A 26,059-nucleotide genomic window follows, 5' to 3' on the forward strand; every position below is an offset into this window, starting at 1 on the left:
GGTGTGAGAGGGCATGTGAGGTTGAGTGAGGGTGTGTGATGGTGAGGGTGTGTGATGGTGAGGTGTGGGTGAGGGTGGGTGAGAGGGTGTGAGGATATGTGAGGGTGAGAGGGTGTGAGGATATGAGGATGTGTGAGGGTGAGGGTGTGTGAGGGGTGAGAGTGTGTGAGGGGTGAGAGTGTGTGAGGGGTGAGAGTGTGTGAGGGGTGAGAGTGTGTGAGGGGTGAGAGTGTGTGAGGGGTGAGAGTGTGTGAGGGGTGAGAGTGTGTGAGGGGTGAGAGTGTGTGAGGGGTGAGAGTGTGTGAGGGGTGAGAGTGTGTGAGGGGTGAGAGTGTGTGAGGGGTGAGAGTGTGTGAGGGGTGAGAGTGTGTGAGGGGTGAGAGTGTGTGAGGGGTGAGAGTGTGTGAGGGGTGAGAGTGTGTGAGGGGTGAGAGTGTGTGTGAGGGGTGAGAGTGTGTGTGAGGGGTGAGAGTGTGTGTGAGGGGTGAGAGTGTGTGTGAGGGGTGAGAGTGTGTGTGAGGGGTGAGAGTGTGTGTGAGGGGGTGTGAGGTGAGAGTGTGTGTGAGGGGGTGTGAGGTGAGAGGGTGTGTGAGGGGGTGTGAGGTGAGAGGGTGTGATGGTGTGTGATGGTGAGTGAGGGGGTGTGATGGTGTGTGATGGTGAGTGAGGGGGTGTGATGGTGTGTGATGGTGAGTGAGGGGGTGTGATGGTGTGTGATGGTGAGTGAGGGGGTGTGATGGTGTGTGATGGTGAGTGAGGGTGTGTGAGGGGGTGTGATGGTGAGTGAGGGTGTGTGAGGGGGTGTGATGGTGAGTGAGGGTGTGAGGGGTGGGGGTTGTGAGCCTGGTGTGAGGGTGGGTGAGGATGAGGGTGTGAGGGTGAGGGGCTGTGAAGGTGAGTGAGGGTGTGAGTGAGGGTGTGAGGATGTGAGGGTGTGTGATGGTGAGGGTGGGTGAGGGGGTGAGTGAGGGTGGGTGAAGGTGAGTGAGGGTGAGTGAGGGTGAGTGAATGAGGGTGAGGGTGAGTGAATGAGGGTGAGTGAGTGAGGGTTGGTGAGGGTTTGAGGGTGTGATGTGGGTGAGTGATGTGGGTGAGGGTGTGAGGGTGAGTGATGTGGGTGAGGGTGTGAGAGTGAGTGAGGTTGTGTGAGGGTGAAGGTGAGTGAGGGGTGAAGGTGTGAGAGTGAGTGAGGTTGTGTGAGGGTGAAGGTGAGTGAGGGGTGAAGGTGTGAGAGTGAGTGAGGTTGTGTGAGGGTGAAGGTGAGTGAGGGGTGAAGGTGAGTGAGGGGTGAAGGTGAGTGAGGGGTGAAGGTGAGTGAGGGGTGAAGGTGAGTGAGGGGTGAAGGTGAGTGAGGGGTGAAGGTGAGTCAGGGGTGTGTGAGGGGTGAAGGTGAATGAGGGTGTGTGAGGGGGTGAGTTTGAGGGTGTGTGAGGATGAGGGGGTGAGGTTGTGAGGCTGAGGGTGTGTGAGGGTGTTAAGGTGTGTGAGGGTGAGTGAGGGTGTGAGTGAGGGTGTGAGTGAGGGTGTGAGTGAGGGTGTGAGTGAGGGTGTGAGTGAGGGTGTGAGTGAGGGTGTGAGTGAGGGTGTGAGTGAGGGTGTGAGTGAGGGTGTGAGTGAGGGTGTGAGTGAGTGAGGGTGTGAGTGAGTGAGGGTGAGTGAATGAGGGTGAGTGAATGAGGGTGAGTGAATGAGGGTGAGTGAATGAGGGTGAGTGAATGAGGGTGAGTGAGTGAGGGTTGGTGAGGGTTTGAGGGTGAGTGATGTGGGTGAGGGTGTGAGGGTGAGTGATGTGGGTGAGGGTGTGAGGGTGAGTGATGTGGGTGAGGGTGAGTGATGTGGGTGAGGGTGTGAGGGTGAGTGATGTGGGTGAGGGTGTGAGGGTGAGTGATGTGGGTGAGGGTGTGAGGGTGAGTGATGTGGGTGAGGGTGTGAGGGTGAGTGATGTGGGTGAGGGTGAGGGTGTGAGTGATGTGGGTGAGGGTGAGGGTGTGAGTGAGGTTGTGTGAGGGTGAGGGTGTGAGAGTGAGTGAGGTTGTGTGAGGGTGAGGGTGTGTGAGGGGTGAAGGTGAGTGAGGGTGGGTGAGGGGGGGTGAGGGTGGGCGAGGGTGTAGTCCTATTGGTTCTCCTTTTAATTTTGGCACAGTGGGATTTGAGTGCTTCTATGAGGAAATATTTCCTTTGTATTTCAACTATAGGGCATGAAATAGCAGTACAAATTACATTTTGTTTCTCTATATCAATACTGATTGCAAGGATAGGGTCAGCGGTGCTCCGCTGTGAGGGCTGGGTCAGCAGCGCCCCTTGTGGTCAGTGAAAATATGGACAATGAAAACATGTTACTAAATAAAAACATTTTTAAAAGATATCAAGATATCACAAATCTCTAAAATGTCCAACTTGTGATACGTCATTTACATGATAGCATGATTTTAAGCTCTAAGACAGCAAAGCTCAATGGTTCACAGTCGGACCCACTCATTGGGATCTCCTCAATGTCCCCAGCTAAGGTTTGTACAGAGCACTGCTATGTAGAACTGGCCTATCAGTTAAAGCTTCCTCTGAGGATGAGACCACGGTGGCTTCAACCGATTGCTCCTGGGAAGCGGACTGAATGTAGGCGTCCAACACGCATTCCTGGGTGGAGGGAGTTGGATGGTTCATGTTGCGATGTAGGCGAGCACGAGAGAATCCATAGCTCGATCCTTGTCAGAACTCCAACATCACTTTTTCACCCATCTGATCAGGCAAGAGGTACAGGTCTGCGGAACTGGACACACAACTTTTCCAACAGCACTCTTGCTAAGGTCATATTCAACTAGGCTGTCTTGTCCTGTTGAGACCTTCCTAGCATTGCCAGAAATCAAGTAAGGATTAAAAATGATAAGTAACACATCATGTGGACAGTGTGAGGTAGCTTGCACTGCCTTGAAATAGGTCTGCTCCCTAGCACCATGCATAGCCTCGGAATACATGTATTTGTGGCCTAGAAACACCAGAATAACACTGTTGCCTAATGTAACCGCAGGGCCCATGGTGCCAACAAAATGTAGACCACACACATTCCAAAGGTATTCCCTTCGCTGGAACAGGTGTTGTTGCTCACTAGTCTAGAGCTATCACAGGTTTGAAAAGTAAGGAGAGGATTCTTTCATTTTAACACCCATACGGGCCCAGTAAAAATGGATATCAAAACTATTGTGGGCGTTACGGACACCTAAATGCCCCCCCCCCCCCCCTTGCCCCCCACTCTCCCGATTTTATCTCATGATACAAATTCATCAAGATCACTTTAACACTATGGAACAACTAATCATATACTAGTGCAGGAGTTTGGTAATCAGGCCCCCAATAAGCCACCGCGCCGGACCTGCAAGAGGCCTCACTGTTGCTATGAGAATGTTGAGTCAAAACAGGAAACATTTACCATTTACACAAGTACACGATGGAGGAGTGAAGTAAACAGTACCCCGAACTTAGTGGAATCCCAAAACGATGGTGCAGAAAGGGTAAAAATACAGAGACTTTATTTAAGAGATGACTGATATGTGCAATGCCCGACATCAACATACAGGTCTTAGCCGGACATAAATTTCTCACTTGCCTCACTGAATATAAACAACCTAGGGCCTAATTTACGTTTAGGGGAACAGGAATTAATTATGGAAAAATTGGTAGATGTTCAATGTGTCCGAATGAGATTTTACAAAAGGTAGATATATCGACAACGAAGGACGTCATGTAACAACACAATACGACACCAGACTGTCAGCAAAAGCTGCAACAACTAATCAGACCTCTAAACAATACATGCCGAGTCGTCCTATTTAATTCATAGCAAACAAGAACAACATGCTGTATGACTCTAAATCTATACTGGATACAAAAGGTCTGTCTGCCAACAGACAACTAAATCAGTCAGTAAGCGAGATCTAAAATATATATCTTTTAAAATGGTAAGTGGGAATCTTTTCAAGTCAGAACTGTGCAAGCCCCTACTTCTTTTATAGTTAAATAGGCTACACAGGTAATCACAAACCAACCAACTTTAATCAACTCTTCCAAATTATAACAAGCAGCATCTAGGCACATCATGCTAAATGTTTTGTTTAATAGGGAAGTAATTGGGTAAAAGAGAATAGCTAGGTCTATGCACTGTTTGCCAGGACTTACAGACAGAAAGTGCTTGTGCACATTACATAATTCTGTCTATCCATAAAACCATGTTTAAGACAGCCCCACAAACACCTGACCAATGGGCGCCTTTGGAAAACAGAAAATGCAAAAGAGGGGGCACATCGCTGGACACTTCGCTGCAGGTAGCGTGTAACCGCGGGCAGCGTGTAACTTCTAAAACAGGTGTGTGCTTAATGATATTAACGCTATCTCAGCAAACTTTTGTTTAATAAGCAGTATGTAGGTGAAAGAAATACCATAAGTGTGTGCGCTTTCTGCAGGAGTTACACAGAGAAGGAGCGTATGCACATTGTCTGAATGCACCATTTTCAAACAGAATGGTATCCTTTTTTCCACCACTGTGGTACTATGGTACTTTTTGTTTGCTTTATAGTTAAGGTTTAGCTATGCATTGGGCACTGCGATGTTCTGGACTCTTTTAGAATACAGAGAAGAGAGCAGAGGGCGCCCAATGTAAGACACATAGCAGCAGGCACCGTCTAGGGACAGCCTGTAAACTCTTTCATCCTCCCCAACACCAACCTGCTACCTCTTCCAACACATACTTCTTACGGGAAAGACGCGTGCCCTCCAGTATTTGTTTACTGTCTGATGACCAAGCGTTTACCATTTGTTAGTAATGAATTAACAGTCGCTGAACACAGCACCACACCAACAGAGCCCTCAGGGCCAACGTCCTCCAGCAGCAAATGTACGAAAGTACCAGCATCCGTTCGTCACTCCCTATATTAGCGATCAAAGCACGATTTCTAAACTTACAACTATTTACATTTTCTTTTATTTCCAGCTCTACTTATAATGCCATCTGAACATATCTCTTATGTCATGTTGTGTTAGGCTAGGCTGTGTTATGTTGTGTTAGGCTAGGCTGTATTATGTCGTGTTAGGCTAGGCTGTGTTATGTCGTGTTAGGCTAGGCTGTGTTATGTCGTGTTAGGCTAGGCTGTGTTATGTCGTGTTAGGCTAGGCTGTATTATGTCGTGTTAGACTAGGCTGTATTATGTTGTGTTAGGCTAGGCTGTGTTATGTTGTGTTAGGCTAGGCTGTATTATGTTGTGTTAGTCTAGGTTGTGTCGTGTTGTGCTGTGTTTTGTTATCGTATGTTTTACTGCTGAAATGATATCAGCCTGGGTTTTGTTCTTTTATGTGTTGGGATCCAGGTAAGATGGGCAGCGAACAAGACTCACCAGATGAGAATGTGTTCAGAGTATCTGGCTGACCTGTAAGCTTTCAAACTCTCACTCTGTACTGGGTAGTTTGAGGTGTGCTCCGGGTTTTGTTGGTTGCTTTATTTCACAAATAGTTAGTTACCTTTCAGAAGGAGCAGTGGTGGATGGGGTTTATTGAACTCTGCGTATTTTCTTTGCCTCACCAGGTGTATCGCAAAGATTGCTATATATTTATAATGTTTGCCCTGAGTCTTTGTCATTCACTCTCCAGTTAGTCATTGCAAATATTATTCTTGCTCTGGTTGGTTAGAACAAACGCCGCTGCAAAACTGCCCTGCTGTAGTGCAAATGTAACTAATCCTGCCCCTCAGTTCAATTATTACCAGGGAGGTCGTTGACCGACATGAAGGGCATGGCAGCCTGCCAGATACGAGTGTTCTGTACCTGGGAGCCTCTGGGGTCGGACCTCGACCCTCCCTGGAAAGGATGCACTCGGTTAAAGTTTGCCTTCGACACAGAGAGAGGTATTAGGGAAGAGGTCGGAGTTTCACACTTGGCAACACCAGGGCAGGGCCGGTGCGTGTTTACTGGGGAACCAGGGGAAATCACTGGAGCTTGTCCCCATGGCCCCACTGCAATTAGGAAATCTTTGATGTGGGATGGGAAAGGAACGGGTGGGGTGGGGTGGGGTGGCCGCATCAAGGAGGAGGGACAGGGGGGGAGAGGACGGGAGGCTGTGATCGTTCTACAATGAATTCCACTATATATATGTTTGTGTGTTTTAAGACATGACACTATTTATAGAACCCAAATAATTAACAAAACACTGGTAAAGCATACAAAACAAGCATTAGCGGCAGCATTAGAAACGAAAATCGGCCGCGAAATGAAACCCTTTGAAGTAACCAGGCTGGAAAAAAAAAGCAATTAGGACGGCCTGCGGCCGTGAATAAGTGACGGCGGGGGCGGGGAGAGAGGAACAGATGGCTGTGAAGGGAGAAAGGTTGCTGGCAGGGGGAAGGCTCGTGCTTGAGAGCAGGTCACGTGATTGGGATTCACGTGAACTGTTGAAAATCCTCATCATAAAAGTCAGCTTTGTGGATGGGCGGCATTAGGTCTCTCTATGAGACCTAAAAAAAGGACGCAAAGCAAAGCAGCTAGGGAAGCTTATTTGGGCTCCAGTTATAGAATGTAAACAGAGGCTGGAGAGTAACTAGCTTGGAATGGCTATGAGTATTGTTCCCTTAACTAAAAGCTAGGAGGATCCCGCTAGAGAGGATGAAAGATTGGAAGGATGGGAATAGAGCTGTATTAATGCTGGATTAACGGGAACGGACATTCATAACGATGCTAAGATTTATGCTGTGCTTCGTATACCATAATGAGTGTAGGAGCTAGACTCTGTTGTAAATATATAAGGATATGTATCAGCAGAAAGTGATAATTTTAAGCTGAATTTACATGGATTTATTTTTTTAAATTGTGTATCAATGACATGATGAAATAATGAATTGATGATGATTGATTGAATAATAGGTAAAAAAAAAAAGAAAAAAAATGGGATTTATGTGGAATTCAAGCATCTCGAATTGCATATTAGAATGTTCCATATAGCTCACAGATCTGGCTTTAAGAAAGAAAATATCTACATACATTTAGGCCATCCATTTTGGATTGATGCGTACAGCGATACCACATCTGTGGTTGCTGTTAGGTAATTATCCTTCCAGGGTATGTCCTGGATTTTGTTTAAAAAGTCAGTTGAATCCCTCAAGTTCAAAAGGAGCGCTGTTGCATATTGAAAGGGAACAGCTTTAAGAAATCTTGAAGTATTTTTCAGTATAGAACTTATAGAGTTAAAGATTGCCCCCCAGCCCCCGGTGGAGTTTTGATATTTTTATGCATCTTAGGAAGAGAGTAGATAGTTGGTGTAAATGGAGAGTCTGGCTTCAAATCTATATTCTTCCTCGTCAATCAAATCCAGCTCTGCCCATCTAATTTATGATGGTATTCAATGGAGACATCATTAGTTGGATTCTTTTCTAGTTTGGTATAATGCTGTTCTATTTGAGTTGTTTTTCTGCTACTAGTGTATACCTAGATCTATCTTGAATCACTATATTGCCATCTTTATCAGAGGCCTTAATAATAATTTGCTGGTCGTCTTGTAGATCCCTTATTGCCTGCCATTCTTTAATAGTCCTATTACTTTTCCTTCCAGTCAATCTTCTTTGGCCAGTTGATTAATTTCTTTCACAATTATTTCCTGAAATAGATCAATTTTGTGGCCAGTAGGCATTAGAGACAATAAACCGAGCGAGGTTTGCCTCCACGTCTGCCAATTTTTCGGTGGTTACCCCCCATCTCTTTGCAGAATTGCAGAGCTGATGCCTTTGGAAAGTGTTCCTAGACACAATTCTCCTGCGATTCCCCTTCTAATAAAGTGTGTGGTAGCGTTTATTTTCCTTCCTTGCAGGAGTTAGTTCCTCCTGGTTCACATCTTGCAGTGTAGAGCTGTAATTTAAAAAAATGTCTCCCCACTTCTGCTATTTCATAACCAGTTCACCTGTAGAAATGCTTGTGTTGGCGTCAAGGAAAATGTTTTGGAGGCACAAAAACTGTGTGCACAAACCAAATTAAAAGCAGAGTGTCTGCTAAGTATATATTTAAAGTGGGCAGAAGTTAAATGGCTGATAACAAGCAGTGGCAAAGCCAGTAGGTCTCGCCTATGCAAGAGCTAGTGGCTTTGACAATGTGTTTTAGCCTTGTTGTAAACCAGCATGGCTGCTGTTTAGCTTGGCTAAACATTTGTGGCATAGAGGAGAGTGCCATGCAGCGGAGTGGTGTTGAATGTAATAGTGTTGAGTGTTGTAGCGTGTTGTGGAGTGGACAGGCATCCACCGTAGCATTCAAACAGGCTGCGTCCTGCCTGTTTTCTGTGTCTGATGCTTTCTGGATGGGGCGATTACCTAGCTTTGCTGTAGCCAACGGGTCAGCTGGTGTCTGTTCCACCTAGTATCATCTGGGTGCAGCTGCATTTTAGGTTTCGCCTGCACAGTGCTTGCAAAATCTCTTGTACTGAAAAACAATCTTAAAACTGACTTGAAACCTGCCCATTACTTACCATTGGGTGGCTCCCATGTCGCTCTTGTTTCCTTGGGTCTTATTGGACAGTGCCGCCTTCCTCATGAGACTTTGTGTACGTTCCTGCCATGAAGCATGAACTAAGTACTGCTTCCTGTCTCTACCTACAGAGGTACTTATAAATGTTTTGGGGAGTGTGACACTCCATCAGAGTGCATCGTTTTGTAGGCTGTTGTGGTAAATGCATTGTTCTATGTTATTATGCATTCCGTGCACACATATATACGTGTGCATTGTTGATTTAATTTGGTACACGGGCTGCAGGAACAGTCAGTGGAGATTCCAGGCTGTGATCAGTAAGCAGTTGGAATCCATACTGGCAGGACGTGTCGTGGGCCTTTGCTACCTGGAAATAAACTGTGCTCAAACAGGCTTTGCTTTGTGGACCTTTGTTCTTCCATTACCATATTGTTGACGTTTTGGGATTTGGTTTTTTTTTGCTCTAATTTAGCACGCTGCTGCTCTTTGCCGGAGGGTGCCTTTGAGGATTTTCACTGCCGCCTTAGGCTGTGCCCTGTGGCCCTCTAAACAAGACTTCCTTTGGGCTTGTAATAAGGTATTTTTGGGATGTGGCTCGGGTGTATGCCAGATGTGGGTTATTGGATTGTCTCACACACTTGCCAAACGCAGTACAAAAGGGGGTGGTGATGGACGGAGCATCTAAATAAATCAAATACTCACACCCAGTCAAAAGATCTGGGTTTAATCATTCACCGTTCTTTAGCCCACTCTGCCACCCCAGTTCAGACATGGCTATATGCAAATCAGTCTGACCATGTGCCTCATGGGAACAGTCCAGCCCGAACTGCCAAGCCATGTCTTCCCTGGACCGGAAACAGGCTTCCGAGGACCGGTTTCTGGCATTCCAGCCGTCTTCAGCCCGGCTTGCTTGAATCCAGTGGCAAAGTGAGCAAGGGACTCACGTCTGAGCATACCCTGCCACACTTATGGCGGCCAAAAGCAGTACAAAAGGGGGTGGTGATGGACGGAGCATCTGAATCAATCAAACACTCGCACCCAGTCAAAAGATCTGGGTTTAATCATTCACCGTTCTTTAGCCCACTCTGCCACCCCAGTTCAGACATGGCTATATGCAAATCAGTCTGACCCTGTGCCTCATGGGAACAGTCCAGCCCAAACTGCCAAGCCATGTCTTCCCTGGACCGGAAACAAGCTTCCGAGGACCGGTTTCTGGCATTCCAGACGTCTTCAGCCCGGCTTGCTTGAATCCAGTGGCAAAGTGAGCAAGGGACTCACGTCTGAGCATACCCTGCCACACTTATGGCGGCCAAAAGCAGCACTAAAGCCTCTCTTACTGTTCTCCTGATTGGCTATCTTAAATTGGGCTTTCACATCCGAGTTTACCACAGATGCTGTGACATCGTCGCGTTTTTATGTGGCGGACATATTCGTTCATATTTCTACTTCGTAGAGATGCAGCATTCTCAATGTAATGCTAATTCCTGGTCATATTATCGATTATCTGGAGTTCTCAGTCAAGTACTGGTCCACAATTAAGGTATATTTCTGGCATTATTGTGACCTCAATTTATTTGAACCGGGTATTTACCTCTATTTTTGAGTTACTGTGAACAGTTAGGGCTGCTTATTTGTACTGTTTTCTTTTAAATTTGTTATTTTAAAGGCTGTTTTGTTTTACCCGTTACGCAGCATATTACGCAGCCACTTCCTTTTCTAGCTCATCCTGGGAAACTACTACTAAAATGGATTCAGTGGTTTAGGTTGTATAAAAATCAACTTGTTGAATAGACGCCAAAGGGTACAGTCCTGCGTGCAAATTTGCCACATTATTTGGTAGCATTGGTTGCGCAGCTCAAGTTTTTGACAGTTTACACCTGTGCCACCACCATCTGGATATTTGTTGGTGGAATGTTTTTCTGGAGGCTATTGCAAGGCTGCCAAAACAATTCTCAGATGAGCCTAACCTCATGCTTGAATGCCATAGTTTCTGCAAGTGTAAACAACAACCAGAGGGGAACGTGGAGGAGTATGTGTTAGCCATTAAAGTGCTAACTACAACTTGCACATTTTTTCCTAACCTAGACACTTGTGTTTGTCACCAGTTAGTGTTTAACTGTTATGCGAGGAATGTTCAGGAGGGACTAAGTTGCAGGATTCCAACCTTGCAGGAAGTTGTTGACTTAGCCACGAGCATCGAGAGATCGCTGATTTCCTCCAAAATGCTTCATCCTGGGCCTGGTATCAACGTAGCAGTCCCTAATTATGATTATTCTGAATCTGTGTGCGTGCTCTTAACTCAAAAAGAACGCTATTTAGAAACATTGGCAAGAAGATTTTTGGCTGTTGCTATATGTAAGGGTCAAAAAATCACCTCAGTAATTTCCCTGGCTGTCCCGCAGCTGGCAAGAGATGTTTGCTGTGTAAAACATTTTGTCGCTTTCAAAGTGTGTGATGGGGTGTTAAACAACCTGTGACGATTGGGAGTGTGGATATGTGTGGAATCGTTAAGCAATGTTCTCCCATTAGAGTGTACCGATCAATCCACGCCTGTTGAAGGCCCTACATGTGAAGCTCGTATTGATAATGTCTCTCTTATGGTCCATGCTGATTCCGGATCACCCATCACCTTTCTGAGAGATACCACATTTCACATATTTTGTGCTACTAATTGCACCTTGTTTCCCACAGATGTTAATCCCAAGGTGTTTACGGAGAAGGATATTGATATGCTTGGCTACTTCAAGTCCAACTTTTCTTGTCTGGGTAGAGAGACGGACACTAAAGTTTGTGGTGGTTAAGGGCAGAAATATTATAGGGTGGCAGGACCGTCCCAAAATGGGCTTATAGTTAGTCACAGGTTCTGACAACACTGTGGCGGTTGGTGGCAATCCCTATTCATTTGTTATTTGATTTGGCACACACGCTACACAGTCGGTGAGGATTCCAGTCAGCAATCGGTGAGCTGCTGGGATCCAACGGGCAGGACGTGCTTTGCTTTGAGGACCTTTCTTCTTCCATTCCAGCTGTCTCTACCCACTCCCCACCTCGCCCAAATTCATTGCTGTTTGCCCTTTCCCCCTCCCTCCTGTTGCTGCTTGCCCCCTCTCGCCTCCCTTTGCTTGCCCTGTCCATAGATTCTTCCCGACCCTGTCACTGCTATTCCCTCTGTTGCTTATCTCCCCAGTAGCCTCCTCCAACTGTCTTTGATTGGTTGTTTTGCTCCCAACAGTCAGTTTTTTTCTGTCCATAAGCCACCGCCTCGTCTGTTTCTCTGGTCCTTCCATCCCAAGACATAGGGACCATCAAATGCTATATAAAGTTTACATAATGCTTGTCTCCCTTTAAATTGAAAATTAAGTAAACAATAACCTAACATATTTATCTTTTCACCTGTAAAGCTTTCACGATTGTTATCCGTTGGCTCTAAATGTGGACTTAAAACACTCACAAACTTGTCATCCCAAACATAACGAGCAAGGATTGTGAAAGTGGATCCAGAATCAGCAGCCACCTGTAAATGAATACCTCCAAAATTGATAATACACAAAGGTTTGCTTTTATCAGTATCAGTGATATTAAGAACAACGCTTTTCATATTGGAAATGGAGGTGGAACCCAAAATGAGATCCTTCAGAATCCTGCGACTCCATATCGGAAGAATCTGAATTTTCAGTGAGGCAGGCAACTTGGTTACATTGCTTCTTTTTTTCTTCTACAAACTTTTGCCAAATGGCCTACAATTCCACAATTAAGACATTTTGTAGATCTAGCATAACATTTGTCTGAACCAGCATTATGGTTAGTGCTGCCACATCTATAACATGCAAAACTATAAGCATTTCTGTGAGATCTTGTTGTGACTTTGTCAGATAACTTGCGGTTGACAGAGCGTTTTTCTACTGAAACAATAAAGTTAGATTTTCCTTTAGACTTGGATGAAACTAAACTGACAGACATTTTTTCTGTACTGGCAGAGATGGTCTTTGCACTTCTTTTGGAAAGTTCAGCTTTTTAAATAAGAGGAGTAATATCTTTAAGGAATGAATCTCCTTCAATCCAAAGCTTGTCTTGGATACTTTTATTTTTTTGACAAACAACTAGTTGATCTCTTATCATGTCGTCATGAAGTATTCCAAATTTGCAAGAAATTGCAAGAGCTTTTAAACCAGAAATGTAAATCCTCTATGGATTCATTCAGCTGTTGCTTTCTTTTGTAAAATGTGCGTCTGGAAATGGCTACGCACACAATAGGAGAAAAATGATTATCCAAGTCTAGAATTGCAGACTTAAAAATATCAACATCTCCTGCTCTTTCTGCTTTTGGTTGTAAACTCTTAAACCTTCAGGGCCAAGACAGTGCATGAGAATTCTTTTATTTCTGTTAGGCGAAAGAATTCCACTCTTATCTTCTAATGTGGCAATATAATTAAGTAAATACTCCTTCCAATCTGTCCATTTGACCACAGGCCCACCAGGATTGGTGAGTAACTCTTTGGGAGTGTTCAAATTAATACCCACTTCTAAGTTGTTAATAACGTTAGGAAAAGAAGTGGTGCTTTTTGAACTTCTCTCCTTGTTGTCAAAGACACATGCAAAAATTATAAATTAAACCAACCAGTATTCCGTAGTTGCAGGATAATGCAATTTATGAATAGATTAAATGCAGAGAACACGATCCGCTAATGATGAAGTACTTGTATGTGGAAATTGACGTGATGTTAGCAGAAACGTTGCTAAGTGACGAGAAATGCCCGAAACTCACGAAACAAAATGGCGGCATGTAGAGGTCACGCAGCGTGACCCGCGAAGGTATCCCAGAATACTATACGTGTGCGCCAATTGTCCGCAAATGGAAGAAAGAAGATTTCGGAACGCTCAAGGAGGAGCGGAGCTGTGGATGTTGGAGGATGGCGGGGAGTTCGAGGCAGTTTTGAAAGATGCAAGCAAAGGCACTGTAGCAACAGCAATTGAGTAAGTAGAATTTGATAAGAAAAGAAAAAAAATGTTTTACCCAACTTGTAGGCAGCAAAGAAACACGTAGACACTCACTTTGCAAACCTCCAGCAGTAAAGCAAACTTCACAAATCTTCGCTTCGCAAATGTTCAGTAAAGCAAACTTGTAATGATGATTTCTGTAGTCATTCGGTCGCATAAGTATTCAAAATGCTGTGAGTCCGGGGTTGGCATTCACGATCCCAATTGGTCGCCAGAATTCGGTAGTATCTTAAAGTACAGACACAGGAAGCGTTATAGTTGTGTCTTCATTCTTTATTGCCAACCCACAGGACATCAAGTTAACTCTCCAAGAGAGCGTAGCATCTGCCTTAAACATTCCATGTACGGATTAATAAAGGTAGAACATTGAATGAACATGTGAAAGTTCTAACTTCCAATACTAAACTAGATTCTGATAAGGAGAACAATACATACTATATACAAGAGCACTTTAACAATTAATACTATATAATACACCTCCCTTTAATGCAATTGGTTAAGTGGCAGGCGTACTGTACTGTGTGCTCTTGTGAAAGACAAAAAATTGACTGCGTCAGCACTTTCTTTTTCTTTAAGCCAGGTCTCCCAGCAGCTCATGCAGCAAGTAAAAAAAAAATGACAAAGCCAATAGATCTCACGTAGGTGGAATCTAATGGCTTTGCCAATGCTTGTTACCCAAAGAGACTGCTCAGTTCCGAACCTGCTTTACCAGCGCGACAAACTGCTTCTTGGGACAAAAGATGACAATGAAATAAAGTTGTACACTTTTAAAGAACAGTTTGCTCATTTTGTTATTTACAAAGGTATTTTTTCCTGTACACTTATAAGAAAAAAAATATAAAGTAAGCAATGCTGCTATGGCCTGTGTGGTGTTCCATTCTGTCCTCTCCTAGGCTGTGTAATGTTGGGCTTTGTGAGGTAAATAGGATGGACAGCAGAAGTGAGGACGGCCTGACAGGATGGTTGCGAGAGGCTGTGGTTTTCCATTATGGTTGCTTCTTTATTCTCTTATCTAATTCAATAAACGACTTTCTATTGACTGCTCCCGTTACGATTCCACCTTCATTTTGATGTGAAGAGGCGCTCAACACTGTTTAAAAAGTATTCATGTATGTTGGTCCTAGAAAATTCTTTAGCAATAGCATTAATGACTAAGGACAAAATGGCTGAGGAGTGGAAGGTTGGTCTTCTGCTGCTATTTCTAACAGGCAAGAGTGATTTGGGGGACCTTTCTAGTTACGGCTTCTCTTGCTTTAATCATTAATTGGCTAAAGCATACCGTTATAAACCGGTGTTTACTGGTGCATGCCTTTACATGCATTGTCACGTTGAATCCAGACCAACTTGCTTTGCCAGTACTTATTCCTAGATCCAACGACTTTCTTAGTTTTGGGCAGCCACTGGCACATGCCCTGACTATTGCTATACATGCTTAATCCTCCAACCAATTGTACATTAATTTAAAAAAGTAAGCTTGGTTTTTTTTTTGAGAAGGCTAAGACTGTTTTGGGACCATTAAACAAGCATTAAAAAAGTCAGCCAATAATTCGGATAATTTTACATTTTATTTAGGGTCTTTTCTGAAGTGGTAATATTCCTCATTTAACATGCTTTTTTGTTTATTTTAATTGAAGTCTTGACATTGTATTATTGTTTACCACATGTAATCCTGGTCTTCAAATAAGTTGGTCCCTTGTGTTTCAGTAATTTCAGAAACTGTTGATCAAATTCGACTTTCCTTGAAAATGCATTTAATGTTACCAGTGTTTCCCTCCCGAAGTTGTTAACTCTGCTAATCTGCCAGTGCATGCACGGATGTATGGAGGAGAAGGGTGTTGACTGATGGATGCTTTGTGTGTGTGGGATTATTTGGCGCACTGGTTCTTAACCATGTGACTTTTGTGGACCACACTCTGTTATTACTGGAACCTGGAGACCCCCGCTGAATTATGATTGGAATCCGGGGAACACCACAGGGCTCGAAAAATCAAAAAAATGGTACTAGTCCTGCAGGACTACTACGTTAAAAAATGTCCTCGACCTAACCGCAACCTACTTGACCTCCGTCTCTGAAAGCGGAGCAAATGTGACAAGATAACAAGATGTAAAGGCATCTTTATTGCTCATTAACTTTGTGAGCAATAAAAATGCCTTTAAATCTTATCTTGTCACATTTTTTCCGTTTTCACAGACGGAGGACAAAAGTTGGTTTGTTTTCCTACTCGCCAGAAAGGGCGAGTAGGACCTAAAAACAGCTCAACCTTGTTAAATTTAGCTCGACTATGCGAGCGGTCGAGTGGAATTTTCGAGCCCTGCACCACTGTGTTCATTACTGGAGACCAGGGACCACGGCCTAAGCATTATCAATGATTTGAACAGCAAAACCATTTTATTCAAATCACAAACAAATATAAAAAATATAAATTTTAATGGGAAGGTTGGCGCCTCTCTAAATTCAAATGAGGCCACTCATCGTCCATACTATATTTTGTTTGATGCACTTGCTCTGCTCCAGAGAATCAATCTAAGGATACCATCTTAAGTTTTATCTTATTTATTAATTTATTTATTTAAGCAATTTGTTAAGCGCGCAAATACCCTGAGTGTCTCGGCGCTGTGGACAGCTGAGTTGGGAAAGGCTAGGGGAGGGAAGGTTTATTGATTGAACAGCCACGTTTTTAATTGTTTACGGAAGGAAAACAGAGTAGGGGTGGTTTTAATAGGAAGGGGAAGTGTGTTCCAAAGTTTGGCGGTGGCGACAGTAGATCTTCTGTCACCCCAGGAGACCTTTTTGGTTCTGGGAACAGTCAGCAAATGAGCTGCTGAGGATTGTAAGGATCTTGTTGGCCTATAGGAACAAAGTCTTCTCTTGAGGAATTCAGGTCCTGTGTTGCGGTTTGCCTTGTAGGCAATGCAGAGGGCCTTGAACTTTGGTCTGCTCTGAAAAGGCAGCCAGTGAAGTTGTCGGAGTACCTTGGAGATAGGTTTGAACTTAGGGGTGCCTGAGAGAATACTAGCTGCCGCATTTTGCACCATCTGCAGTTTATGTAGGACTCTTTCATGAGCGTTAATAAGTAGACTGTTGCAATAATCAAGCTTGGATATAATCAGTGTGCTGATGGGAGTCCTACCTGCGTTAGGAGGAAGGAACGGTAGGAGTTTTTTTTAATCATCTTGATGTTGAAAAAGGATGAGGAGACGACGGAGTTGACGTGATGAATAAAAGATAGTTTGTTGTCAAACATGACTCCTAAGTTTCTGACTTCCATTACAGGGGACGGAGGTGGACCTAATTCTACTGGCCACCAGGAAAGAGACCAGCTTGGGGAGAGATTACCGAAGATCATCACCTCAGTCTTTTCGGAGTTTAGTTTGAGACAGTTGTTTGCCATCAAGTAGTTGATAGCAAGCATTTCCTCTTGAAAGTTAGCCGAGACTATCCCGCCATTGCTGTGGGTCTCTAGCACAATCGGAGTGTCATCGCCGTAAGAAGTTAGTCGCAGATTGTGGGACTCAATGATCCTGGCCAGGTCCGACACTTATATATTGAACAGGGTCGGACTTAGCGAGGATCCTTGAGGGACCCCGCATGGCAGAGAGAACAGAGGGGAGTTGAACTTGCCTAGCTTTACGAGTGGAGTGCGGTTGGACAAGAAGGATGTTAGAAGTGCCTTGGCTTTATCTTTGATACCTGTGGCTGAGACACGGTCCATTAAGGTAGAGTGATCGACCGTGTCAAATGCTGCCGAAACATCCAGCAGCACCAGGATCGCGGCACCTCCCTTGTCAAGCGGCATCCTGATTTCGTCAGATGTCTTGATCAGGGTGGTTTCTGTTCCATGGCCTTTCCTGAAGCTGAATTGGGTATCATCTAAGAAGTTGTTGTTGTCAATATAGAGGGCTAGCTCGAGTATTCATCACTTTCTCAAAGATCTTTGCGGGGAAAGGGAGGCAAGCAATAGGTCTGTTATTCTTGGTCGCAGTGGGGTTAAGGTTGTGTTTCTTAAGCAGTGGTTTGATAATGGTTTCTTTCCAGATGGAAGGGTAGATTCCTGTCATGAACATTGAATTAAAAATGTTGGCCAGTTCGGGACCTATGATAGCCGGCATACGTTTTATTGTGATAGGGGGTCATGGGTCGTTGAGGGAGCCAGATTTACAATGTAATCTGTAGTGACCTGGCTAAATGCAGCAAAGGTGGGGGGGTGGGGAGGGGGGTGGGGGTAATTGTTGGAGTGAAAAGCTGAGAAGTTGGTGGAGTGTGATTCTACATTGGATCTAATAAGTTGGTTATTAGTCGAGGTGTTGGTTGAAAAATTGGAGTAGATATGGGTGACTTTCCTGAAAGGAGGTGGTTAGAGAATTGCAGAAAGTTTGCGTGGGGGTTATGGGCGGATTGATTTCTGGTCCTGAGAGTTTGACGACCCGGAACAGCTGTTTCACAGAGTCTTGCGCTGTTTCAATTTGGTTAAGGTAGTATTTGCTATTTTCTGTAATTAGAAGATGTTTGTATTTGGTGATTGCTTCCTTGTACCGTGTTTTCATAGTGAGATCATAATTTCGGCACCAGTGTCGTTCTAGGTTTCTACATCTTTGTTTTTCTAGTCTTAGTGCCTCCGAGAACCAGGGGGCAGAAGGACTCTTTCTGTTTTTAGATGTATTTTTTAGTGGTACCAAGGTGTCGAAGGCAGTGTGGAGCCATTGTAAGTAGTGCGTTGCTGACAGATCAGGGTCATCCGGTAGGTTTTGATGAGTGAAGAGCAGGTGCGCTTTTAGGACTTATGGGGAGATGCTGCTCCAGGCTTTGATCTGGTTGGGGAGAAGGGGACTAACGTAGTTGGGGGTAATAATTTCGGTGTTAATGTTAGAGGACCGCAGGGTGGTCAGTCCAGGCTAAGGGGAGTTTTTTTTAGAGAGATTTGTTTATTGTTTTGTAAAAGTCCATCAACTTTGTGTCCGGCTGAATGAATGGGCATAGCTACTAGTTGGGAGAGTCCTATTAATTTGGTTTCTGATAGTAAGGCTGAGGTGTCATGCTCGATGTGGGCTTCAAGGTGGAAGTTGAAGTCACCTAAGATGGTAAAGTTGGCTTCTCCTGCTGAAAGTTCTGCCAGGAGGTCTAATGATTATAGGAATTCTGCTTGTGGTCTAGGAGGGTGGTATAGTAAGATGCCTTTTAAAGGAGTGAGAATTAGAGATTGAGATTGTAAAAGTAAAGGCTTTGCAGCTCTTAATGGGGATTGTTTCTGTTCTGACTGTGTATTTGTTGCGGTGAATAAGTGCTATTCCACCACCTTTTTTGTTGGTTCTGTCTAATCTCCTGATGCAGAAATTGTCTGGGGTTATGGTGGCTTCAAAATTCAAACTCCTTAGTAATTACAGAAAGTTGTCAAATTCAACATTTACATTTTTTACTTCTTTATTAATCTATTAATTAATTTTCTGTGCAGTCCTGAGTAGGCTTTGCTGACCCCCAGCGGTTCCCGGACCACAGGATAAGAACCACTAGTTTACAGATTCTGAGATGTCTGTAGTATTGTAGCGGTAGCGTAGAATTGTAACACAAAATTGAGTTCTTATGAAGTTCTTAAGTTGTCTCTTTTAGTTTTATTCAAGACAAAAGTGAACATTGTCTGGTGTTATAAATTTAGCTGAGACGCATTTGAAAATTGGTATTTGAGAACTGTTACCCACAACTGAAGTGTATTATTGCCCTAAAAAGATATTTATATGTAAGAGTTTTTTTTTCCTTTCAGGTTCTCTTCTTTTGGAGTCAAAAATTAATGCCAACACTGCATACCAGAAGCAACAAGTAAGCATTTGAACACTTATTTTTCTAGTTAATGTATTCTTGCAGTAATTATAGACTATTGTTATTGAATATTGACCTATTAGTCATTGGGGGATGGAACAGTTGCTCACACTATATTAGATTTTTGAAGTTTTTAATTGAACACTGAAGATAGCTGGGTATCCAACCTATTCTGAATTTGATGGAGCCTATTCGGACATTGTTGTGTTAAAATGGACAGCTCTAGATATGGCTCTAGATATGCTGCATCAAAACTGTGGTTCTTGTTCTCTTTGTGTGGAGTCACATATTGAAAACATGACCGACTATAGCAGAAGTCGCTATCCCTTGAAAATTATGGGCTTACCCTCCTTTTTAGTTTCTGAAAACTAAAAGCTTCACTAAAATATTTAAAGAAATGTTTTTGGTACTAGCAAGTACTTGGTTATACGTCTTGCTGAGTTTTGACAGAATATTATTGGATACTAGTAAAGGTGAGATGGCTAAAAGTAGTTCCAAATTGTGAATTTCAGAGTAACATCCAGATCTTAATAAAGAAATATGAAAAGTTTATAAAGTGAGCAACTGGGAAATGAAAAAGGCTGATAATATGATGTACATGTAATATAGTGTACATGCCTTAAATACTCCGTTTCCCATTTGAAACAATATACAGCAAGGAAGGGAGAGTATGTGGAATCAGTAGACCAGTCACTTATCTCTCCCAATTTTATTCTGCACTGGGCCGTAGGTATCAGATCATCGTCAAACCTAGTAGGCAGTGTCATCAGTAGCCACACCACCCACCACTAAGGAAGACAAATAGCCATCCCTACTGAGCATGCACACTTATGAAATGATTTGGCCTTTCTAACTTGGATGAAAGAATACATAGATAATAAATCCACTGCCTGACAGTACTGTTGCAAATTACATATTGTTTTCCTGTTGGACTCTTTTAGCGAGTTTTCCAGGAATGATCAAACATGCCCATCTGATCATTAATTTGGTAAGAAATTGTTTTGAACACAAATTTGGGGACATTTTGTCAACTCTTCATCATTGGGTAATATCATTTAAATCAAATGTGGCTAAAATCATTGAAATCCAGTGTCTTAAAGTAAGATGTCACAAATGGAAGATCCATAGACCCGGTGTATAAACAAGGTAACTTTATTCAAGCTTGGTTCCAGGTAGATGAGTAGTAGAAGATAAGTAGATAAAGCGTAGCCCAACCATGAGTAGGCTCCCCGCTGCTCAGCCTGCATCCACCAACTGACACTCCACACACAAGCAAACACCCAAGCATTCTATGACGTCATCACACATTTTAGCATTCATCCTGGCTGAGCAGTAGGGAAGAGACCACTACAGTAGAGGAATGAAAACAAGTAGTTTATGACATAAGACTACTACAAATTGTTATTCTCCGTCTGTTGTTTAGCCTTACGACATCAGTCTCATTGTTTATTATGAACAGGTGCCCTGATTTAGGCTTTTTAAGGGAAAGGGGTGAGGGATAGGGAACTCACTTGTGATATATGTAGTAGTTCTTACAGTAGGCCGAGATTTCAATTGAAAGAAATTACAATCCAGTTTTCCACCAAGTACTTTTAGACAACTCAAAACAATGTGTTGTGTGGGCATCAGTAATGAAGGGAATGTCTCTTTTATGGTGTTATTAAATCACTCTACAAACCTCAGCCTGCTTCCAGTACCTCTCATAGTCCTTCGGTTGAACAGTGTGGAGAGATTAGAAGCATCCCTTTAATTCAATCATTGATCCAGAATATTTATTTTCTTTTCTTTTTAGTGTATCCACAAATTACACTAATAGTATAAGAAACAATAAGTCGTTAGTACAATAAATTAAAAAGTGCATGCATTAAGACTATACCAAAACAAGCAATACTATATCAATACAATACATAAAAAAGTTGGACAATACAAACATAATTCAAACAAAAAAATACATTCCAGTACAAAATAAATAATTCAATTCACTTTAAGAAATAACTAAAAAATGACCTCATTAGACAATGAATGAATGAAAAGATTTTCTTTAAAAGCGAGCTATTACCCTTCGGTGTCTTAGCGCTATAAGCAGAACATCAGAAACCGGTCTGAAATTGAAACACAATAGATTGTAACAGCAAGACTAATCAACAGCTTTCGTAAATAGCAACATCTTCAGCTGCTTCCTAAATTGCATCAGAGAAGGTTGACCACGCAGCTTAAAAGGTAACGAGTTCCAACATTTTCCTGCCCCTATGGAAAAAGCCCTACCTCCCCATCTTGCTTTATTTGATCTGGGAAAGATGACACATCTGGAGTAACTGGATCTGAGATTCCTGCTTAGCCTATACCTGGAGAACAGATCCTGAAAGTGCTTAGGGCCAGTCTGGTGTAGGGCCTTATATACTATACACATAGCCTTAAAAAAGATTATTTTTTCACAGGAAGCCAATGGAGATGCAGCAGTGAATGAGCTACGGGGTTAAATTTGGGGATTTTGAGTAGCAATCTTGCTGCCGCATTTTGTAATACCTGCAGTTTCTTTATCACACGTTTATGAACACCCAAATACACCACATTTCGGCTTTGAGAACACAAGTGTTGTTATCACTGTTTTTTACAGATCAACGGGAATAAACTGAAAGATTTTTTTTCCAGGACCTTCAGCACAAAAAATAAAGTTCTTTGTGTGATACAACGGAATACTTTAAAATTATGGGATAAAGTTTATTGCTACTGGCGAAAAAAAAAAAACATGCATCCTGTTACATTGCTCCACAGTATTGGCAACATAAATGGTTGGATAGTCTATCTTTCTTGATCCAGAGTATTCAAACGTCAACAAAACAAGGGCAGGGCTTTTTAGTGGCACCCATTTTACCAGTGTTTTTTAATGAGTAATTTTTTAGGTCGAGCTAGAGTACGCATGCGAAGCATGCGTCTAGCTCGACAACTATTGTTGCCCATCTCCTGGGAATCTGAGACAGGAGATGGGCACGCGCGGAGATTTCTCAGATTTCTCCTCGTGGGCGCGCGCGCCCAGCCCAGCGCCGTGCACATCTCCTGTCTCACATTCCCAGCCTCTCTCAATCACACACAGCCACACTCATGCATGCGCACACACACATACACCCACGCAGGCACAATGCATCGGGACACACGCACACAGACACACATATACACACATGCACAGCTAACAGACACACAGCCGCCCATATACATACACATGCACAGCTACACACGCACAGCTACACACGCACACATAAACAGTTACATCCCCCCCCCCCCACTCACCGGGCTCTTCTTGCTTCCTCGCACCGTTATGCATTTCCTGCTCTCTACTGAGAACCGCATCACTCCTGGAATCCCTGCTTCCTTCTCCTGGAATCCCTGCTTGCTTGTGGGCTCCCTCCAAGGTGCCGCGCTCCTGACGAGCTACGTCACCGCTACCCTGCTACAGAGGCGGGGAATCTGCCGGAACTTCGCAGGCTCCTGCCTATCGAAGTAGAGCCCGCCTCTCTCGCCTGCGTTCCACGCCTCGGAAGTTCGGTATCCTGGTTTTAGACATGCCAGTGCTGAGCATCGGCAGGACCCGGCACTTAGCGCCCTGTTTAACGGCATGCATGTTACACATTGCTATGTTTTTTTTCTCACATGACTGTAGAGGATGAACCTACACCAATTATTCCCCCCCTGTTTTTCTTTGTCCCTGCTTTTTGAGTTCCAGGAATGGCAAGCTTAGGCGTACAGCATTGGTTTGGCATGCGCTACACCATATGAATACACAAATTGCTATGTGTTGTTAAGTTAAAGCGAGTTCATTCTAGTGAGGTTTTTTCCGTGGACCATGGTGCTTGTGAGTAAAGTCTTACTGCGGGGCACGCTCATCACCTCGCCATAACTGTTCGCATGAACTGGGCCCACCAACAATTTGGTATACTTGGCAGCCGTGTCGGAAGTCAAGAGAGGGCACCGAATGTTCTCAGGCGGACTTACAGCAGAGGACGCCCTCTGTGACGAGGCCAGGAAGGGTGCTCGCTCCGGCGGTGCCGCTGCCCCACCCCCTTTCTCTCCGTATCGCTGGAGCTGCGCAGGGAAGCCATGGGCTACAGGTGGCACAGCAGGCTCCAGTTCACTGGTGTGTGCGCGGGTGCCTGCCTTACAGTTTCACGCTCCGTCGCGCGCTCGTGTGAAAAGAGCAGTGCACACTGTCTCCCGGGGGGCGCTCCGTGACTGGACCACCTGCCAGCTGGGCCCGAGGGCACGCTCCGTACCCGCCCCCTGACACTGGACCCTCCGCGGGAGAAACCAAATACAGCAGCAATGATGGCGTTCACAATTAACAGGTTCCTAATAATCAGCCTGCCATGTAATTGCAGCTGTCAAATACGATCATTGTCTCCGTAAGTTCCTCCTTGGGGGACGGGAGAGGGCTCAGCGAGCCGGGCATTCATGGCGGCCTTGAACCTGCATTTGTGATGAGGCGGCGGCAGTACCCGCTACAAGGCAGCTCAAGTGGGCTTCGGATCTGTCTCCTCGCAAATGCCGCTTCTCACAGACCTTAGCCCACCCCAGAGGCGACGACTACAGGACTTAAGCGTTCCGGGGCTGCGAATTAATTTCACCCCTCTTTCCCGTTTCTTTTCCGCTTCATTTCGCCCTCTTTCCCGTTTCTTTTCGCCCTCTTTTCCGTTTCTTTTCGCCCTCTTCTTGTCACTAGGCTTTTGACTCATCTGAGCACTAGGGCAGATTTGCTTACGTCACAGGTGGCCATAGTGTGATGAACTTAAAATGGTGAGACAGATGTGCTTATGATGCATAGTGTGACGAGATTGGGATGTTGCGCAATAGTGTGAATCAGTGACGTTGTGAACTCACCACTTTCACAGCTTAAGGGGCAGTGGTGTTGACACTTATAATTATTTATGAGTTTGTTTGTCTGCAGAAAAAAAAGTTCATAAAAAGAAAAGGAAAACCATAACAGAGGTCAGGGGTGGGAAGTCAACAGTAAATGAGGACTAAAAGGAGACATGATGAGACAAAGAGAATGAAAGAGTGCAGTGGCGTAGCTTCAATTAGTGCAGCAGGTGCAGTGTCACCAAGACTCAGAGTCTTAAGCAGCGCACTGAACCCTTCAATCAAGTAGTAGCCGTGGGGCCCATTTACTTCCTTACAGTGTGGCCCACAATACACTGGCTACGATGCTGAGAGTGTGAGAGAGATGGCTAGAAAGAAGAATGAAATCCGGAACATATAAAAAGAAGAAAACTGTGACCAGTAGAAACGGCAACAAGCATTTACAATGCAACGGTCTCGCCTTTGCCAAAGTTAGAGCTATTGGCATTGTAAATGACAACATTTTTATGTATGTGTCTATCGCATCACCACAGCATCACTCAGCACCACCACAGCATCACTCAGGGGCACCACAACATCACTATGCGCTACCACAGCATCACTATGCGCTACCACAGCATCACTATGAGCTACCACAGCATCACTCGTAGCTATCACAGCATCTCTCGTCACCACAGCATCACTCGTCGCCACTACAGCATCACTCGTCGCCACCACAGCATCACTCGTCGCCACCGCAGCATCACTCGTCGCCACCGCAGCATCACTCGTCGCCACCGCAGCATCACTCGTCGCCACCGCAGCATCACTCGTCGCCACCGCAGCATCACTCGTCGCCACCGCAGCATCACTCGTCGCCACCGCAGCATCACTCGTCGCCACCGCAGCATCACTCGTCGCCACCGCAGCATCACTCGTCGCCACCGCAGCATCACTCGTCGCCACCGCAGCATCCCTCGTCGCCACCGCAGCATCCCTCGTCGCCACCACAGCATCCCTCGTCGCCACCACAGCATCCCTCGGCGCCACCACAGCATCAATCTGTGCAGCCATTCAACAACTGGTTCAAATATGTTCTCTCAATGTTTCGAGCTTTATTACAAATGTCACAAATACATTTTTATATTTCACTTCTGTTCTTGGATTTTCGTCACAATAAAATACACTGAACATAATCTTCACAATAGTTATTTACAAAAGTTTAAGATATTGCCATTATGAATTAAAATAACTTTTATTTAAGTATTCATTATTTTAAAAAATCAAAATCAATTGTTATTTGTAATATCAATACATCTAAGTCACGTAAATACAACACATATTGCATTACAAAGGCTATAGGTGTCACATTTGGAAAAGTTATAACTATTGGCATTGTAAATGACAAAGCTATTAATTTCGCTATTTTCAAAACCAACACATGAATAAAAAGTGTCATTTACAATACCAATAGCTCAAACTTTCCTAATGTGAGACCTATTGCATTGCAAATGCTTGTTATTTCATGTGTCTAGTTTTGCATGTTTGTAGACCAAGAATGGTAGACTGCACACCATAACTAGAATTTGGAGTTGGTTCTATGTAAAGTGATAAATTGGATGCATGTGGTCTGGCATAGCCCTGAATATTAAAAGACTGATTAAAATCTTAGACTTATTTCTCCCAGACCAAATCTGGCTGCCACGCTCTTTATAAAAACTGGTGAGTGTGAAAGTCTAAATCTGTCCCTGCCTGGATCACGCTGTTTTTAAAAGCATAAATCTATATTTTATTGATTTCTTTATTATACTTATTAATAATCTTACCTATACAGCTCGAGGGATGGCTTGGTCGTCACAGGAGTGAGTGTGATGAGCACCGACTTGTCCCAGTTAATACACAGCCCCGAGAAGTATGGAAATGTATTACGTTC

At 44.1% G+C, this 26,059-nt stretch overlaps 1 protein-coding gene across 2 annotated transcripts in view; it reads left to right on the top strand.

The window, feature by feature from the left end:
• The window catches only part of PPP4R3A (protein phosphatase 4 regulatory subunit 3A), a 309,259-nt gene that overhangs the window by 70,630 nt on the left and 212,570 nt on the right, over positions 1 to 26,059 (top strand). For both annotated transcript variants that reach the window (XM_086937643.1, XM_086937644.1), the window contains exon 2: positions 19,241 to 19,296. In XM_086937643.1, the coding sequence (XP_086793769.1) occupies positions 19,241 to 19,296 (56 nt within the window). The remainder of the gene's footprint in view (positions 1 to 19,240; positions 19,297 to 26,059) is intronic.

This window comes from Lissotriton vulgaris, chromosome 9, assembly GCF_964263255.1.
Source record: "Lissotriton vulgaris chromosome 9, aLisVul1.2, whole genome shotgun sequence".
In the NCBI taxonomy this organism is placed as follows: Eukaryota; Metazoa; Chordata; class Amphibia; order Caudata; family Salamandridae; genus Lissotriton; species Lissotriton vulgaris.